This window comes from Rissa tridactyla, chromosome 7 (assembly GCF_028500815.1).
Source record: "Rissa tridactyla isolate bRisTri1 chromosome 7, bRisTri1.patW.cur.20221130, whole genome shotgun sequence".
NCBI lineage: Eukaryota > Metazoa > Chordata > Aves > Charadriiformes > Laridae > Rissa > Rissa tridactyla.
Window position 1 is genome coordinate 29,952,092 of NC_071472.1, and position 20,233 is coordinate 29,972,324.

Below are 20,233 nucleotides of genomic sequence, written 5' to 3' on the forward strand. Positions count from 1 at the left end.
CAAAGTGCGCTTAAGACCATGATCAAAGTTTTGTTTGTATTCTTAATATGTTATTTTGATAGAACATATTATGCTTCAAAAGAGTGGTCGTGGGTGCAGGGAAGAGACAGGGAAGAGTCAGTGACGTTTTTCCTGAGCTGAGCTCTCTTTGGCTTCTATCACTGGAATTAGTAGTACTGAATGTAGCTGTGAGGCACTATATTGTCTATTAAGGTTTCTCAAAGTGAAAAAAGTGAAATGATAATGTATATTATTCGTAAGCTGTTAATACTGCAGATTTCTTAATTTTATCTATTTAATAGTTCCTAATCAAGCATATTTTCTGTTTTAGACTTTCTTTTTTTTGTAGACTAGTGACTGAATAGTATTATCTGTTGTGATAACTGGCTTTTGCGGGAATTGTTGCAGAAGAGTGTCTGAAATATGAGGACTTACCAATATGCTTTGATAGCTTCTTTTCTTTTTCTGAGAGGTCTTCTTTTCTATTCCTAAGAATTTTTTCTTTTTTCTTTTTTATCAAATATGTATTTCTAATGAGAAAAAGTGATTTTGTCGTTGTTTGCTTATTATTAATTGATTGTGGCTCTTTTACGAGATTCTAAAAAAAAAAAAAGGTAAAAGAAGTTGTAAGATCATAAAATGTCTAATTGAAAAGCTAGAATTAATGCAGTTATAAGCTAAAATTAATGTGTAGGTATGGGATATCTTCCCCTGTCCTTAGGTTTTGCACCTTCTGCATTCCCAATTGGATGCAGCACAACAGATTTCTCAGCAGCTGGGCTGGCAGGACACTTTGATTAGACTATTCCTGAAAGAAAACTCAGAGGTCCGGATCAGCTTTAAAGAGAACAGGGCTGATTCCTCAAGGGAAGAGGAAAAAAAGCCTCCTGCTGAAGAGCTTCAGAAACATCAACCTGATAAGACAGAAGGAGACAAAACTGGCAGCTTTGCATCTGTTAATGGTCTGTTTGATCGGTGGAGTTTAGAAGACAACAAATCCCTGGATGTCCCTGCTCATTTCTCTGTTATGCCACTGGAAGATGCATCCACAGCAGAGATGTCTTTTAGGTCAGAGGACCAAGAAGGATTATGGCACAGTAATCCTTCACATTTGAGTTTAGATCTGTCCAGTGTTGACTCGTATGAATTGGCTGACGTGGTGAATCAGATGACAGATAGCCAGCCCAGCACACCGTCACCTATAGAGAACACAAAACCATTCTCTGGGCAGCCTGACAAAGAGCTGGGCGTTACAAGTGATGTGGGCTTCGCTGCTGATCTTTCTTTATTTGAAAACCAAGGAGTAAGTAATTCAGTCCCTATGTGGTTAATTTCTCCTAATGTCTGCAATTTCTTTTTCTTTTTTTGATCATCTCCTTGATGGATAATTATCATTCCTTTTTTTTTTTTTTCTTTTGCGTCCCATCTTCCAACAGAAAAGCAAACAATATAGCTCTTTTACAGTGAATGGGGGTACTTCTTTTTGTAAAGTGTCTTCTTTTTTGGTTGTCTAGTTGGAATAGCTTTGATGTTAAAAAAAAAAAAAAAACAACCAACAAACCCCAAAGAAAAGGAAAAACTACAAACTCCCCCTCCTCCCTTCTATATTTCAACATCCTTTATCTTCCAGAGGAGGTGTGGAGCAGACTTGCTGTCAAGGGTAGCTAAAGGTCAGATTGAAATAATGATGTAGAAGTTAAGTCAGTATGTATTACAACAAACAAGCAAGCCACAGTCTCTTATATTTGCATTTTCATGTATTTAGCAATTGGACATTAGACTACAGAGTTTTCAAAAATTGGTGAAACGTGCGAGCGTGGGGACTGTGATGAATGAGAAATGTTCTGGTCTAGGAGGGCTGTAAATATTTCTCTTCTTTTGCAGGGGGGTGATAATGAACTCATACAGTTACTTACAGACATCCTACTGTGTATAATGTGGAAAGGCGTTGAAAAATCTGATGATGCTGCTTGGATTGAGAGAGGACAGGTGTTTTCTGCACTTACCAAACTGGGGATATCTAATGAGTTGCTACAACCTTCTGATGAAATAAAACTCAAGTGAGTATACAGTTCAGGGATGGGTTCTTTCATCCCTTTCAATGAAAAACAGAAAAAGTAAGGGGCGTTAGGGAAGCTGGGAAGGGGTGGGTGTTTCCCAGAAAGATGTACTTTTCTTTGCTAACTCTTCACATGCTGTCAGAAGTATATTCCGCTACCTATTTAGTAGTGTCGTGTGGCCATAAGGTTTTGAAACTGTATCACTGGTTTCATTCTCAAATCTCTTTTACCTCATTGGCTTATTGAGAAGACGGCAGTTATGTCACTGCAGACTAAGAGATTCAATTAAATACTTAATTGGATTTTTTTAAAGCCACTTACACTTAGAACATGGAATAATTACTTTGGGATTTTGTTTTCCATTCAGCTTGCTGGAGAAGATGTTAGAGTGGTCAGTCACTGATAACAGAGATTCGAAAGCTCTCCCTACACATGCTGAAAATGCCTTCAAGCTCTTGCTGATTGTACAGGATTTCCTGCAAGCGGAAGGACTAGTTAATTCAAATTTATGGACTGAAAAGGTATAGTAGCTGCATAATGGAAGTACTGTATATAGGCTGAAATAGTAATGAAAAAGTTGTCATCTTGAATACTTTCGTCCCTTCTAGGCATGTGTTTTTTGAACTGTAGATATTACAGAATAAGGGTTCACAGTGGAATGGATTAGATTTGTTCCTTAATGAGTAAAAAAGCGTTTATGCTTGCTACAGGCAATATAGCTAATTTTGCAAATTAAATAGGCCTATAAGTGGTACTCTTTTATTGATAATCCATGTCTCTTCAGACTGGAGAAATATGTAGAAAATGTATGAGTTAATGACAGTTGTAGGCTAAACAGATCTTGCACCGTTAATCAGCATCTATGACTCATTTTGTGTGTCCTAAATGAAAGACCAGAAAAAACATTGCTCTCGGTTGCAAGCTGAGAAATGTCACTTCTGGGCTTTGACCTGTAGTGGGGTTTCAACATGATTTTGTGCATATATATGCAAATACTCAATTTTATATATCAGAGTCAGAAACATGAAGTCTGAGGAAGAAAATAAGTACTACAATATGTAGTAATGTAAAGAAGCTTTCTGTCATCTGACTGTTCCTCCTGCCTTCTTGATGTATATGTTGCAGACACCCATAATTTGCGTCAACACTTACGTAATTTCTGGCAGTGATCTTGCTTCCTTTGCTGTCTGAATTGTCATTGCTTTTCCATTTTTCAAGGCTAAAGGGGAGAGGTGTTATATGGGAACCATCATTATATGATAAATCCTTAAAAAATATGGGATAATTTTCTGGGTTTGGGTAAGTTAAAATGTGAACACAGCCTCTTCTTCAGCTCTTTGAAATTACCGTGTCTCTAGCTGGAGTAGCTGTTAATTTTATTTGATGCAAGTCTTCTGTTTTTACAATAGCTCTTGGAAGAACTAGTGACTCTCATGGACAGCCTGTCAGTCTGGTACTCTGCTGGCCTAGAAGCAATTAGGCTTTCACAGGTGCAAGTCCAGTTGCTCCTTGGATTCATTGCACAAGATAATTTACAGGTTTGTTGCAAATTCCTGCAAGTGGTACTGTGTTTTAAGTGCATGTTTGATGTAACTGTTGTGGCCTACAAGGGCACTGCTCATACCAGTGAGCAGACTGATGGCAGTCCTTCATCCTTCTACAGGGAAGATGTTTTATTGGTTCTTACCATTTGCAAATTTACTCTACAGTCCTGTCAATGTGCACGTCCTGAGCATGAGAAAGAGGTAGAGGGCAAGCTGTTTGAAAATGGGACTATGTAGGCAATAGTGGCAGTAAGATAGTGATTCTGGTCATGACTTTTTATTTCTACCATAAAATACATCTATTAGGGGGTTCAGATTTACATACATCAAGTGCACATGAACCTGGACTGTACTGCCAAATCAGCATTTGGAACAAAGTTAGCAGAGCTGTGCCTGGAATATGAGCCCTTCAGTAAAGTCAGGATTGTTAGTTTAGGTACGTGATTATCTTAATGGAGCTATGTGACCTTGGGGTTGCAGCTGGCTCAGGTTTGGTTATCACAGGATGGAGTAGTGATCAGTGCCCATATTTGATGCATGTGTGCCTTCAAGCTGCCTGGGGCGCAGCCAGAATATGCACGTACTCCTGTGCTAAAAAGATAGGTGTTCAAAATTACTATTTAGAGGATTGCATTCATTTTTTGTTGTTTGTCTGTGTAGGTCTGTGCTATGGCAGCAGCCAAACTAAACACCCTCCTTCAAACCAAAGTAATTGAGAGCCAACCTGAAGCATGCTACCTCTTGGGAAAGCTGGAAGGCATCTTGAGTAGATCAATTGAAGAGAAGACAGAAACTTACTCATTTTTGATTCCCCTTGTTCGGACATTGGTATCGAAGATTTATGAACTTCTCTTCATGAACCTGCACCTCCCTTCATTGCCTCCTACCAATGGCAGCCCATCTTTCTTTGAGGACTTTCAAGAATACTGCAGCTCTGATGAGTGGCAAGTTTATATTGACAAATATGTAAGAAGCAGATTCTTTTTGTATCACTTCCCCCCCCTCTTTCTAGCCATGAAAGCAGAGGAACTCATTCAGAAATCACATTGTGCTTTTTGTTTTGTTTTGGTGGAACCAGATTATTCCAAATATGAAGCAGTATGAAGAGAATTCATTCAGACATGATCAGGAGCAGATGGCACTTTATTGGAAAGATTGTTATGAAGCATTTATGGTGAACATGCACAAGCGAGACCGGGAGAGAGGAGAAAGTAAGCTTAAATTTCAGGTGAGGTTTTGAGTGAGTGCAGGTTGCTCTTAAAAGAACTATTTCAGTAGTTGCATTGTAAAAGATGGAGAAAGTGAATTCCAGGATGATCCAGTTCAAGTGATTGCAGGTAGGTCAATTGTTTTAAGATTTTATGGGCAGTGTGACTATGTACACTTGTAGGATATGCTTTTAAATTCTGCTCTTTCTGTTTAAGAGTCTTGCCTGTAAGCAGAGTTATTTCAGGACAGTAGGCCTTTCTCATAGTGCAGCAACCTGGAATTATGCTCAGCTGTGAGCTGCATCTTCTTTTACCCTGACTTATGTTTTGAATTATTAAAACTTCTCCATTATGAGATGAGTCAGTGTAGTTTTGTTTGGTTTGTTGTTTTTTTTAACGCTACTTCAATACAATGAAAACATTTAAAACAGTGAACATTTCCCATTTAGTGTGTGGAATAATTGTTTCTGAACTGACCTTTCTGTATAAGGTCAATCTAACCATTAGAATTAACTGGTAATTACAGCAAATATCATAGCTAAGTTACATTTCCCTTGTTTTCTCTTAGTTTTCATAATAAGGATCCTTTTAGTAAGTCCTTTGTATTCAAGTAGCTAAAGGTAGAATACAATGAGTCATATTATAAAATACCAGAATTTAAAGAAAAATCCTACCTATTATAATAGGGTTTCCAATACTGACCACTTTGATGATTAATTGCTTGTATATGGATTTGGCACTGACAACCCTTTCTTCACATCTTTAAATCGAAGTTTGGTGCCATTTCTTCCAGTAATAATCTTCTTAAACTTTCTCTCATAAGCATTATCTTAATTTTTCAGAAGTTTTTACTGCTAAACTTCTGTTGTTCCCTCTTAATTTATGAGAATTCTTGCAAGCCACAAAACCATGTTTTCAAAGGTTGGAGTATTTCAGTGCTAGATTTATTTTTTAATGGTCTTTCAGGAGCATTTTGTGGAACCGTTCAGCAGAAAGGCTCGACAGGAAAATCTGCGGTACAACAGTATGCTAAAGCAACTTCATAGCCAACACACAGCTACTCTGAGACAGTGGAGAGCAGCCCAGCTTTACTTGCTCTCTGAACGTGGTCCTTGGTCTGAAATGTAAGCGTGAAGTTCTTAAATCAAACCGACTAACTTGCTGTTTTGCATGGTTAGAACCTACTCACATTGACTCTGATAACCATTCTTGAGTTGTGAAGTTAATATTGAATGCATCTTTTATAATGTTTTCTGTATTTAATTATAAAAATGCAAAGTTCGAAGTGTAATGCTGAGCTGGTTACCTGGATACTAGATATTTTTGCCAAGTGACAAATAAAAATTAGTTATCAATTAAGAGACTGTAGAAACTTTTTGAGATCCTATGGATCAGCGGTTCTTTTGGAAAAGAGAGAACAGACTTATTAATATAGACTTTGAGTTTTTATGCATGAAGCTAATTTCAATTTAAGAAAATACAGTTTGTCAGCTTTTGGGGAAGTTCTGGGTAAAGATGTCTTTTTTCTTTACTCTTATAATTGTCATTAACTGAAAGTGTAAACAATGTGATGTATTTCGATAGAAAATACATACTGTTTACAAAGTGCTTTAGCATGATCACAGCTGCAATATGAAATATAAAATTAAAATGCAGTTTATTGCTCTTATGTTTTACAATGTACAAGTGGATGACCAGTATTTTTCTAAATATGTACTCTTTTGTAATCAGTTGATTCATATAGGTCTTTACCTTCTTTTAATTGTTTTTATGAATGTTCTTGTTTTCCTAGGAAACAGCATCTTATTCACTGGAAACTTTCAAATGTGGAAAATTTTTCCCGTATGAGACTAAAACTAGTGCAGAATTACAACTTCAACTCTCATCAGGATGCTAGTGACCTGAGAGATAATTTAGGTTAAGTTGTATTGTATTTGCTATTTCACTTGGGATTTTTTCAGTCTTTACTGAAGAAAGACACACTCTTTACTCCTTGTATTTAAGAATCAGTGTATGGTAGATACTTAAATATTGATTTTTCTTTATTTCCTCTATAGTAAAATGTGTAACATAAGAGTGGTGCTTTGACCTGAAACAGTATCTTCCTACTGAATAGAATTAATTTCCCCTTGTTCATTGAAATGTGTATTTTTGTTGACAAAAAAAAAGTTAAATAATTCCTTTGTTTTGAAATAAGCAGTCACATAGCTTTCTTGTGTAAGATTATTTTTTCAAGAAAAGGAAAAAATGACATCAGAGTAATCAGGCAGTATTGTTTAAAACCTTTTAGAGCTTATGATTAAAATGTGTACATATGAAGTGCTTTGCTTCAGAAATTTGCCAAACAGCTGAGTTAGTGGTGTAAGCTATTCTTTAAGTTAGGTGTATTGGATATGAAGACTCAAACACCAGAAGAATAACACTGTTGTAAACCCAAGTAAGCAAAAAAGAAATTCAGTGTATTTCCATGAAATTTGCATGCTTTAACATTGCTGGCAGAACACAGCAAAATATTTTATTGGAAATGTCCACATTAGAATTCAGTTTAAAACTTTCTAGTGTTTTTGTCTTGTCTTTTATACTGTTGTATTTTTACATATATTTCAGTGTAGTTCAGGGAATATTTTTAGTGTTCTGCTTGGCCCAGAAAGTATTTAAGAAGTCTGGTTGCTTCTTACTCAGTTAAAACTAACATTCGACAGTAGAAGATACACTCAGTAGTTGAGCTTTCCAAAAGTGCTGTTGCAAAAAAACTTCTGAGCTTAAATGTCTGTTTATTATAGGTGTGCACCAGACACAGCCCTCTAGTGAGTCTCTGCTTCTGGAAGCAGTGAAGCAGGTGAAAGTGAGTGATTTGGAAGATGATGTTCTTGAACTACCAGAAGAAGACACAGCAGCCAGTTCCAACTTGTAAGTATGGCAGAATAGAATGATTGAAATTTGTTTCTGTGATAGGGATGAGGAGTGAGAAACAGCGTCTGGAGCTGATTAGCATACAAAGCTTCCCTCTTTCTTTGTCTGACCTTAACAATGCAATCGAGGGCTTCGTAGTAGTTTTGAACAGCAGAAAAGTTGCTGTTGGATTTATCATTATCAACAATGAGACATAAAGAGCCCCAGGGAAAGAAGGCAGAACAGATGTTTGTGAGGATCCATTAGTGATTCATTGTTCACAGCTGGTCTGAAGCTGAAGTTATGGAATTGTTGAGGCTTTTCTGCTATGTACATTGGCTATAATTCTCAAGAGACGGTCTGCTCTGTAAGGGCATAGACCAGTCTGGAACTGGCTCTCATCCATAGATGCCAGAGCCATCCCCTATGCCATCATCTGTGTAGCATGGATATTTGCTTGACTGGCGTCAATCTGCTAGAGAGTCCCCTGTGTTTAAGAGCATTCCAGAGAGAAGGTCTTCTGTGCTTCCTTCACTTCTTCACTTGTGTGACTTCAAAAAAAAAAATAAAAAAAAAAAGGAAAAGAAAAAAAGGGGGTGGGGCAGCAGGGTCTATGTGTGCCTCTATGTGTGTCTATGCTGTTGAAGTCCAGTAGAGATGTGGCACTCCTTTGAGTGATACCAGTGCATTTTCCTGTACCTTAAAGGTTCTTAAATGCTTGTTTGTGATGTGTCATATCTATACGCTTCTGAGCAACCATTACTTCAAATACTTCTAAAGATAACTTTAGTCACATGAACCAGGACTCAGCTCTGCTCCAGGCCAGAGAATTTAAGCACATAGGAATTAGATAAGAAAGGGAAATGCAGCCTCATGTTTTCATACTTCAAGGACGGTCAAGTCCATTGTGCCTGAGACTGAAATGTCAAGCCTGAAGAACAATGCTATGAAATGATGTTTGGTACTCCAGTCTGAGACATCCAAGGCTGATGATGGAAGTAGCTTCATATAATCTTTATGTTGTACTTTTAATGCCATTCAAATTTGATTCTTTTCTGAACTGTACTCTTACCAAGTACCTTAGCAACTGTATAATCTACCCAACCCTGTAACACTTAGTGGTATTTTTGTAGGGATGAGAAGGACGAGCAAAGTCAGAAAGAAAAGCTAATATTGTCTGAAGACTGTGAACTCATTACAGTGGTCGATGTGATACCTGGCAGGCTGGAGATCACTACCCAGCACATCTATTTCTTCGACAGTAGCATTGAAAAAGAGGAAGGTGAGCATGATCAGTATCTCTTTTCTTTTAAATACAGTTCATCATTCTGTTTTTAGTAGGCTGAGTTTCAATTTTTTGAGGAAGAGTGCCAAACTAATTGTGAAGAGACAAGTTGTGGACCTGTACTTACTATTTTACTTGGTGGTCAGTGGCTGGCTGATGCCTTCAGAATCACGAATCTGGAACTGTACCTGCTGAGCTGTTAAATTGATTCACTGTTAGTATTTCTTAAAAAAAAAAAAGCAAACTTATCTTTAAAAATTAATTTAGCTCGCTAACAGGGAAAAAAAGAAGTCATTACCTCTAATTTGCTGCTTAAGTGACACATCCCTGTTCTACCTGACAAATGACATTTCACTCATACATTGATTAAAAAGTAGTTATAACTAATGATTAAAAAGCGGTAGTATGTAAACATTAATCATTTATGTTAATTTAGTGAACTTTAATAGAATATACACAGTTGAGTATGAAAACACTGAACTGAAATGTTTGACCAATAATGGTAAGATTTTCAAAAGCAGTGTGTCAAGAAGTTGGCCTTTTGGGAATTCTAAGCATAAAAGCTTCTATTTGAGCCTGTTCATGTTTTTTGTCAAGAAAATATGTTTATAATGTGTCTTTGATCAGAAAGCAAAACCAAATTCTACACTCCATCAGGTATTTCCTGATGCCTCTTTCTTTCAGCAGAATGATCGCTGAAGTTAATAATATTTTCCTGGCAAAATTGTTAATCAAGCCACGTATAAAATTTGCCTTTTCTAGGAGTGACTCGGGTGATTGGAAATCATGCTTCATTATGTCTATATGAAAAGTTTTTGATATATTCCAAGTCAATAATCAAAGTACTCTTTCTAGGGGTAGGTTTTGATTTCAAATGGCATCTTTCTCAAATTCGAGAGATACATCTGCGTCGATACAACCTGAGGAGGTCAGCTTTGGAGATCTTCCTTACAGATCAAACCAACTACTTCCTCAACTTCAATAAGGAGGTACGGGTTTCCCAAATTTCCTTGATTTATATAATTAGCACAGATGTCAATTTTAAGTTCATCGATTGTGTCTAATTTGAGTCTGGTGTCTTTCGTAATACTGTAACACTAGTAGCCAAAGGTTTGCTACATATAGCCATTATGTGAAATTAGACTGCCTTCTGTGAAAACCTCAGCCTGGCATCTAGAAACTGATTAATGGTGAAAAGAGGGATAAAACAAGATCATTTGTTTTCCTGTCTCTGTCACTCTTATGTTACAGAACAATTATTCAACTAAAACTACATCAGTTGTATTCTAAATATCTTGAAGCCCACACATCTTTTAAAATATTCTCAGCAAATTAATTACAAAGGAAAGGAGACTTTCTGTTTTACCACAACATTGTAAATCATTAATGTTTCTATATTCCATGGTTTAGGATTAGTGAGCTTTTTTCCTCCCTGGATAACGTAAGTGATCCTTTGTATGTGGAACAAAGATAAATACCAGAACTTAGGGTGAGTTACATACTAGTAGGTCAGTTTATGAATAGCACCTATAAAATGCTGTGGGTTGTTTTGGTTTGGTTTTAAGTAAATAAATCTTTGCAATAGTTTTGTAGGGAAAACATTTGTGTACTTTATTTGAACAGCAGCAGTATTTCCTAGAAGACTTCTGTGGGAATAATGATTTTCTGTGTAGCATCTACATACACAAAAAATCACTTTATAACATGTGTTGCCTTTGTATCTTGTAACGTAAGGACATCACATCTATCCATGTCCAAACGTTTTATGCATCAAGAGATAAAAATGTTTAAAAATGTAACTGTGTTCCATTTATTTCACATTTTAATTAGTAAGAAGTTGTTTACTTGTTAGCTTCAGTCTCCAGAATGATTCTTTTATTAATCCTGTTTTCTAACAGGTACGAAACAAAGTATATAGTCGAATATTGTCACTGCGTTCTCCAAATATTTCTGGGACCAGATCTCCCCAGGAACTCTTCAAAGCTTCAGGTTTGATGCAGGTACAAGACTTCAGTATAAATGGTCTAGAGCATTCCTCTGCTTTTTGAAGGAGTCCTGGGAAGTCCTGAGCTATTGATTTTACTTCCCCACCCACCCACCCACCCAGTGTTTAGATGGCAGCTGCTGTACCTCCTCAGTCTGGTCCCTGAACTTTCACATGCATATTTTTAGAATTGCTGTGTTTTGTGTTTACAGTCAGTGAGGTAAATGGATAGAGCCAGGCTCTGTTGATGTGATTATGACAAGTGTTCCAACAAGAATGGAAAACATGTAGCAGATTTGCTTCTGTTTTTAGTCCATGATCTTGAGTGCACATTTTGGAACTTCTTTCACTACATGTGAAAATAACTTTCCCTGCTACCTTTTCATTATGGGGTTTTCAGCAAAACCCATGTGAAGATTAAGCAGGAAATATGGTATTAAGGGAATTGGTAATATTGGTGTAAAAGGAAAATGTCAAAATGTCTGTATTACTGTAAATGTGGATAAATATTTTTAATGTAATAAATGTATACTTACTTTACATTTCTTTGTGCCAAAACTACTGTTTTCTCTGAGGGAGGAAGCTTTACGAATGACTTTTAAAATATTGGAAATACTTTGTTTTTTCTTTGTTTCCTTAATGATAAAAGATATTATGTTGTATAATTAAATAGAGAAAATATCGTCTGTAATTAAACGTCTATCACACTACAGACAGATACTGAGCCGTTCTGAACACAGCTTTCTGTTCTGTGGTTTAAAATATAGTAGTGGAGCGAAGGCACAAGGGCAACGTTAGCTCACAAATTCCTGTATCATTAACCAATGGGACAACAATTTATAAATGATTTTTGATCTTCGAACTCTAATGGATCTCAAAGTTCTGTTCCCCTTTTTCTCAGTACCTGTTTACCTGCCTTCTTTTTGTTTCTTTGATTTCTGTTTTTCTTCTTTTTTATTCTGAGGCTGCTAGTTTTCTGCTGCCGTGTATTTAAAACAGTACTGTCGTCAACCAGGGACAGGATTTCAATTAAATATGCGTAGCACAGTCATTGAATCAAAGGGAAAATAAACTTTTATTAGGAGGAATTAAATTTGGACTTTCATACCATTTGTAGTCTTGTGCTAATACTATCCTCTGGCAGATAAATACTGACAAGACATGTAATTCGCAATAGTATGTTTGATGTAGTGACTTCCATTGTATCTTCTTTTGTCCTTCAGAAATGGGTGAATAGAGAAATATCCAACTTTGACTACCTTATTCAGCTGAACACAATGGCAGGACGAACTTACAATGATCTTGCTCAATATCCTGTGGTAATTAAAATAATTTTAAATTTTTGACAAAGATATGTGTATTTTTCTATTTTGAAAGATGGATTTTTGATCTCAATTTGATCTTTGACTCTTTTTTTTTTTTTTTTTTTTCCCAGTTCCCCTGGATTTTACGAGATTATACTTCAGAAGAACTGGACCTGAATAATCCTGCAGTCTTTAGGGATCTGTCCAAACCCATAGGGGTAGTAAATGAGAAGAATGCTAAGGCTGTGAAAGAGAAGTATGTATTTGAACACTCATTTATATTTCTCTGTCTTTTCTGAGCCTCCAGGCTAGTAACACATTTGAAAAATAAAGTGGTGACAGTGAAATTTTTAAAAGCTAGTTTTATAACATCACAGAGGCAGTTGCAAAGGTTGTTGGTTTGTTGTTCCTGCTGCATTCAGATTAGTTAGCATATGTGGCACCGAAATGACAAAATTTACTGTTGTAAATTTTCAGTTGTTTCTTGCATGAGGAGATGGAAAACTGAACGGCTGTAGAAGCACTTAATTTAATGGCCCAGCAGCCTGAAGAGACAGTGTCCCATGTCTGCTTCAAGATAAGGAACGTGTAATCATCCTGATGAGTTGAGTTGCCTGTGCTGAGAGGTAGCATTGATCCTAAATCTGTGCTTCCTTTTCAAGCGTAGATTATTATCTTTGAAATAAAATGTAACTCGGTGACTTCCAGCAACTCCTCTGTAGGTAGGAATGACAAGTACTTACACCCACGCATCAGTGTAGCGATCCTTCCTTTTTTGCTAGCGTGGGGGGTGAGTGTGCTATCATACCAGAGTGCACTTGTCAGCCTTCTTCCAAAACCGGCTTTCTTCTGAAAACTTGGAACATGGAGAATTTTCTTTGAATGATTAGGCTCTGTCCCTGACTGTAATGAAATTGATTCTCTAGCAGTGTGCTTAACTGTACCTTCTCTTACTCGCCTTGTGACACTGAGGAATGTGTCAGCCAGATGGTGACATAGTACAGTAGAGTGAGTTTGCCGGTAGTAAAGGAAATGGGCATGAGTATAAATCTCTTTTCTGCATCATGTGTTAAAGGAGAAGCCACTGCCTCATTATTCACACACACGTACACCACCTGAGTCTTTAACTGCTCGGACCAAAGTCCCTTCATAGCGGGCAACCACAGTGCGCTAATGGGTACCCCTTTTTGACTCCTCACACACACGCTTACTCTCACACATGCTCCCTCCTCCTTCAGGCTCAACCCTAGGTTTACCGCAGCAGAGTCTCATTCATCGAGATTGTATAAAAATAAGTAATTTAATTGAAAGGTACAGCAACAAGGTCAGCCTGGGCTGGGTGCCTCCAAAAAGGGAGGGCCCTTGAACAAAGAAATCCCTGGGCAATTATACCCTTGCGGTGTACACAGCTGCCCCTCATGCACTGTTCACGTGTCTTCTAGTCCTATGCTGATTTTTGGTCTGAGGTCTTCTAAAAACTTATTCGATTCTTTTTCTGTGTCCAGACGGGCAGGCTGTTGACTGCTCTTATCTTGTTTGATCTTGTTGATTTGCAGTCTCTGCTAACGGTTGTAGGCTCCTTATCTTCTGGTTTACGCTTCTTGAGCTTCTGCGCTCACTGGCAGAACATGGGGAACTGAAAAGTCCCAGAGTTGGGGAAAGCACTATCAAAATATCAGTGCGTTATCAACGTTTTTCTTATACTGAAAGACTAAACACAGCACTGTATCAGCTGCTAGGAAAATTACTAAGAAAATTAACACTATTGTGTCCTAAAGGCTTCAGCAAATCTGCGTACTCATGCTAAGTAAAGCGAAGCAAACAGCATAAATCACACCATATTATAACCTTAAGTAATTTAATATCTCTCAATGCCTGACAGTCACACACACTCTTTTTTTTTTTTTACTATTATTTTTTTTTTTAAATGTTGTCACTTCAATAACAAATATTTCGCTTAGTGATGTGGAGGTTTTTTGTCTTGTTTTATAAAGTCATGCTAAATCAGACTTATCTTGCACTTTATCCAGTTTCTGGTAGTTGATAGCAAATGGCTAGGGAAGAGTATAAGAGCAGGTATGCAAAGGCTTTATCTGGTGTACGTTTCTTTCTTTCAGTAGTCTTTTGCGTAGGGACTTTCTAAGTCAGAATTGGAATCCTCGTGTTAATAGAACTCAAATGTATTTTTCTCGTATAGATTGCTGTGATTGTTTCCTTTGAATCCTTGCCTCCAATAAGTATAATCCACATATAAATCAGCTGTAGTGCTCAGTTGTATTTATAAACATGTTTGGGTTTGTTTTGTTTTGTTTTTTTTTTCAGATATGAGAATTTTGAGGATCCCCTTGGGATAATTGACAAATTTCACTATGGGACACATTACTCAAATGCTGCTGGTGTCATGCATTATCTCATTCGGGTAGAACCTTTCACAACACTTCATATCCAACTTCAAAGTGGCAGGTATGCTGTGAGCAAATAAGCAGCACCTTTATTTTTCTTATAATTTTACTGAGGGAATGAACAATGCCTAACCTGAGTTTTCTGACCCACAGATTCGACTGTGCTGACAGGCAGTTCCACTCTATTCCTGCTACCTGGCAGGCACTCATGGACAACCCCAATGATGTCAAGGAACTTATCCCAGAGTTCTTCTACTTCCCAGAGTTCCTGGAGAATCAAAATGGTAAACTGACTCTTCAGAATATTCTCATAGAAAACCGTTTTTGTTTTCTTCAGAAGAGAATTGCTACAACCATTTGTGAATGCGGTGGAACACTTCTTATTAAAGCTTTATAGTGTGCTTATAGAAATTACTTTAGTCGTCATGCTGGCTTCAAACTGTTTAATGAAGACACTAGTTGTGTTAGGCATCAGCCTAAACATTGTTTAAAATTCATCCTGGGGGCTCGAGGATGGCTAAAAATAGTATTGTTTACCTAATTTGAAATATCAGAGATTCTTATTTGGGTGTTTGGAAAAGTTAGCAATAGTTAATACTGATTAAATAGTTAGTAAGAGTTAATACAGATTACTTAGTATTCTTTTTACTGGGTTTATTGGGTGAGTTTGGACATCTGCAAACATGGGACATCTTTGTTTGTTGTAGGCAACCAGCATATTTTCTGCTTGTTACTGTTATCTTCCAATGCAGTGTTAAGTCACCTGATTTTAGATCCATATAAGGTTTCATTTCCCATCAGAGGAAGGAAAAAAAAAAAGGAAGAAAAAAAAAAAAAGCTGTTTCACTTATATATAATGCTGATTGAAAAGACAGCATTCTGATGTGAGACTCCTGGCAATTTTTTAATTCATGTTTATTGCACAGGGAATTGTTTCTGTGCCTCTTAGACAATTTAAAAATGGATTTGTATCTTTGTGTTGCTAGCTACAACCTACTAGAGTTCTAAGTTACAAAAATTGGAAACAGCTAAATGACACTTTCAAACGTCATTTAAGTATTTAAAGTTGTTCTAATGAAAGCTGGTGGGATTTAAGATTTCTTGAAAGCCTTGATTCTACAGTCATTTAAACCTATAAGTAGCTTCATTCTATGAATGCATCTTATGAATTCTTATGAAAACATTGAAATGTTTTGGACTCTTAATCCTGTAAAACAAAGCAAATGCAGATGTGTTTACAGATAGGTGTGTAAATGATTAATGCTACTTTTAAGGTTGAGACTCAGCTTCGAAGTCATTTAGGTGCTTTGGACAACTGTTACCCTGTATCATTTGATATTTTAAAGATTCAGAACAGAACTGAACCTCCTTGCTTTAGTGGTAGGGTTATTGAAGATTTACATTAATAATTTTTCAATATCCTTCCCTTGCATTGAGAAAGTAACGCTCTTTAATCTTTATTGAGAAATCAAGATATTTGAAATATTTTGTAGTAACTTAAAATTCTCCAAATTATTCACTAGGTTTTAACTTAGGTCAGCTTCAAATATCCAAAGAGGTGGTAAATGATGTTATTCTCCCCAAATGGGCTCACTCTCCAGAAGACTTCATTTATAAACACAGGAAGGCTCTGGTAAGATGATGTTTATATGTGTGAAGTAGTGATAAAGTACACCTACACATTGTCACTGTGGCTTAAGTGTAAAATACTGGGACTACATTCAAACTGGAGCTGTGATTGCATTTGACATTACAAGTACCCCTAGAACTTTCAGTTAAAAGCACTGTGCATGTCGATAAAATGCTCAAAAGAAAAAGGAAAGAGCCTCACGATACTGATCATTTGGGAGTTTGTTGCCCTAGCAGGTAAAATGCAGAATTAGGTGGGATTAGGTGATAAGGCTGCCCTTGCTTTTTATAAATTATTCTGTATGGTACTAGGGACCTAGCAGCTTACCTCCCCTTGCACGGTTGCATTTCAATAGTCTAGATGTGCTGCTTTGCTGTATTAATTTTCCATCCTATCTGGCAGTTACTGCCTTTAACACAGATGGATATTCTTATGGTTCTACCCTATACATTGGTACGTACCTAGTTTGTGGATACTCTTAGTTTAGGAATTAAATCTCTTTCACAGAAAATAGTAGATACTTCAAGAAGAGAGCAATAACTTTTTTATTCTTACAAGAGCATTTTTCCATTCTAGGAATCTGAGTATGTTTCTGCTCATCTTCATGAATGGATAGATTTGATTTTTGGCTACAAGCAGAGGGGACCAGCTGCAGTGGAGGCGCTCAATGTGTTCTATTATTGTACTTATGAAGGTACAAAGCAGTATACTGTCTTGTCATTGTCATCAGACTTGTGGGTTTTCAGTATTAGACAGAAAACACTTGATTTGTGAGCATGCCATACAGTAGCATAGGGTAAGGCAACAGAATTGTAGATGAAATGTGGCAGCATAACTTGTAATTTATCATCAAATAGCCAGAGTATTTGATGCTTTGATCAGAAGTTGTGAACCTGAAATATTAATAAAGCTTTTTTTTGAAGGGGGGCTGCTCCAGTTGTTTGTATTTTGTTTCTAGAAGTGCTTGGGAGATTTTGTTAATTTCTCATTTGCTTGCTTAAAAGCATTTGTGGGAAGAGGTTTCTTGTGGTTTAGGAGTCAAGGCAAGCTGCTTAAGAACAGCAAGTATTGAAGTCAAATGTTACTCTGTTAATTCCAAAGGTGATTTTTGGGTTGCTTTTGTGTGCAACTTATTGCATATATGAAGTATAAGACAAAAGCCTGCAATTCTTGCATTTACAGATACGCTTAAAATTCTGCATGCAGAGTGGAGTTTTCAGATTGCATTTTACATGGAGGCATTGTTTGGAGGCTTTTCTGGGGCAAAGGGTGATAATGCTGCAATTAAATTCAGTTTTGCAACATTTGTTGACCATACTGGTTCTCAATAACTTGTTTGATTTATGTTCTTTTTCCTTTTTTCTACCCTTCATTGTTCTGGTTGTGATCCAGGTGCTGTGGATTTGGATGCTTTAACAGATGAGAAAGAAAGGAAAGCTTTAGAAGGGATGATAAACAATTTTGGGCAAACTCCCTGTCAGCTGCTAAAGGTAATGCTCTTTGTTCCCTCTCAATCAGACCTTTGTGGTTAAATCCAACTGAGTTACAAAGGACCTGTGGAAAAAGTGGAAAAAATAATGGTCTGTAGGATAACGGTTTGTACTTTTAGGAATGTTAAGTCTTTTCCACTTTACCATTTGTAAAGGTCACAGTGATGGAAATTTAGCAAACCATGTTCAAAAGAATTTAATTTACTTTAAGAAGGGAAATAAGGTGCTTAAGAGTCTGTTTTCCCATTGATTGCCAATAAGATTCGGAGTATCTTATATGACTTGAACAAATTGATAAGTTTGTCTAATTTGATATTCCTTCAAATACTGTTTTCTAGGAGCCCCATCCGCAAAGGCTGTCAGCAGAAGAGGTAGTGCAGAGACTAACTAAAAGTGATACCTCTACTCTGAATCTCTTCCAGCACCTCACTGAACTGAAGTCATTCTTCATAGAGGTAATTGTGTTACTTGAAATTGTTTTAAGTCTAATCTGGAACTTCTGATGTACTTGAAACAGAAGGTCACAACGTAGATGAAAATAAACTTGCTTCCTCTTTGAAGAAAATCTTTTTAAATGAAATGTGTATAAAATGAACTCTGTCTCTTTAGTTAGTTTCATAGAGGTTGAATCCCATAGATTTGCATCTGCTTGCCCACTTGTGTGGGTCTTGTTTGAGTATTAAGTTAGCCACCACACCAAGAAAGCCAAGAACATCACTGGTGGTATGTGAGGACTCATTGTACTTGGTACCTAAACTCACTGATTCAGGACAGAGCCAGGGTATAATTTCTGGTGTTTCCAACAAAGCATACCTGCGTGAACTGAATGTGTGTGTTTCAGTGCTTTAGACTACTGTACAGGTCTGACATTGTTTCCAGAGGCTTGGGGTCTTACTCTTTACAGGTTCTAGATTTGTCCTTTAGCTCTTGGGTATAATCAGACCAAAACCATGTCCTTTCTCTTAGGGAATCAGTGATGGAGTGCCCATCGTCAAAGCTGTTGTCCCCAGGAATCAGTCACGTTCTTTCATTTCTCAGGGAAGTCCAGAGATCTTGGTGAGTTGCATGTGTCAATACTATTCTTAGAGTGCAGACAGTCAAATAGGTGTATTTTTTTCATACAGCTTGTAGAGAAACACTTCTTAACTGTTCCTTTTCAAATGTATTCCTTTAACTGATAATGAATGTCAGCTACAAGTTAAATATTTGTCTTCTGAAGAGAAGACAGGCTGAGTTGTTGAATGGCATTTAAGAACTGATGAGACATGAGTGTAAGTTGTAGTGAGGTGTATTGTAAGTTGCCCACTTGATCTACTTCCATGGCAGCAATCAATTTCCTAATGCAATGCAGCCCAGCTTTGAAAGCACAGGATTAAGTTATTAATGGCATCATTATGTTTATCATTACTTTCCAACTCATATAAACTATACAGTATGTGGCATACACACACTGCAAAGGCCTGCACTGTTCCTAAAATTAACTTTTGCACTGACTAATACAGGTGCTGGTACTATGACAGATGGCCAAATGATGAAAGAAGGGGAGTGTTTTTGTGTGTGTACATCTGTATGTATGATCTGCATGCTGGCCCCTGTGCAATAATACCTTTGTTTTGCAGGAAAGAATAGTCTTTTCCAATATTCCTATTTTGTAGGTCAAACTTACTGTCCTGGCTTAATGTGGTATGTGCATTTGTCATTTGGAATTTGGGCATGTCTAAAATTCTTATTGTGTTTTTTTAAATACCTGATGAAAATAACCTCAAATATTTAGATTCCTTTCTTTCTCAAAAACGGATCTGTAGTACAATTTTTTTTTTTTTTAAACTTACCATGTTGATAAGTTAACTATTAATGATTACTATTTCAAAGAACAGAAGAAGCAGCTTAAACTAAATGACTCAATTGTAATTAAATGTTTGAGAGAGGTTGGTTGGCTGGGGTTTTGGGCTTTTTTTGTCTTCTCCCACCTTTCAGCTTCTCTGACCCATCTAGAATATACTCTCTTCTAACTTGACAATATGTACCACATGTGGATTAGCTCATCTGAGCTGGATTTTTTTTTTTTTTTTTTTTTTTTAAATTTGTGAGGGAAGGGGTATGCGTGCTTTTTTTCCTTGTGCTAAATTCTTGAGAAGCCTACACTGGATTTTATGCAAGCTCTATTACCATCAAAGGCAAGCAGAAAATAAGGGTTTCACCAATCTTTCTATGAAATTTTTTAGGTAACAGCAAGTCTGAACTGCATTATTGGAACTCACGGTTGGCTACCTTATGATAAAAATATCTCCAACTATTTTACATTCATCAGAGATACCACAGTGACAAATCCCAAGTAAGCAAATGATGAGGAGAGGTGCAGAGTAATGCATCTACAGTAATAAAACACAGTAACTGATCAACAATCGGGGGATTATACTGCTTTCATTGAATG

The 20,233-nt window shown here is 36.9% G+C and overlaps 1 protein-coding gene across 9 annotated transcripts in view; it reads left to right on the forward strand.

Moving 5' to 3' along the window:
• NBEAL1 (neurobeachin like 1) overlaps positions 1–20,233 on the forward strand; it is an 88,416-nt gene that overhangs the window by 54,196 nt on the left and 13,987 nt on the right. For all 9 annotated transcript variants that reach the window (XR_008467822.1, XR_008467821.1, XM_054210007.1 and 6 more), the window contains 22 exons: positions 722–1,303; positions 1,885–2,060; positions 2,428–2,581; positions 3,470–3,598; positions 4,265–4,570; positions 4,683–4,832; positions 5,779–5,936; positions 6,605–6,729; positions 7,596–7,722; positions 8,838–8,986; positions 9,845–9,978; positions 10,888–10,989; positions 12,197–12,292; positions 12,409–12,533; positions 14,600–14,740; positions 14,833–14,963; positions 16,203–16,312; positions 16,886–17,003; positions 17,702–17,799; positions 18,138–18,254; positions 18,766–18,855; positions 20,025–20,134. Coding sequence is in view for 7 of the 9 variants with exons in the window: in XM_054210007.1 (XP_054065982.1) it covers positions 722–1,303; positions 1,885–2,060; positions 2,428–2,581; positions 3,470–3,598; positions 4,265–4,570; positions 4,683–4,832; positions 5,779–5,936; positions 6,605–6,729; positions 7,596–7,722; positions 8,838–8,986; positions 9,845–9,978; positions 10,888–10,989; positions 12,197–12,292; positions 12,409–12,533; positions 14,600–14,740; positions 14,833–14,963; positions 16,203–16,312; positions 16,886–17,003; positions 17,702–17,799; positions 18,138–18,254; positions 18,766–18,855; positions 20,025–20,134 (3,428 nt within the window). In the remaining 2 variants the exon portion in view is untranslated. The remainder of the gene's footprint in view (positions 1–721; positions 1,304–1,884; positions 2,061–2,427; positions 2,582–3,469; positions 3,599–4,264; positions 4,571–4,682; positions 4,833–5,778; positions 5,937–6,604; positions 6,730–7,595; positions 7,723–8,837; positions 8,987–9,844; positions 9,979–10,887; positions 10,990–12,196; positions 12,293–12,408; positions 12,534–14,599; positions 14,741–14,832; positions 14,964–16,202; positions 16,313–16,885; positions 17,004–17,701; positions 17,800–18,137; positions 18,255–18,765; positions 18,856–20,024; positions 20,135–20,233) is intronic.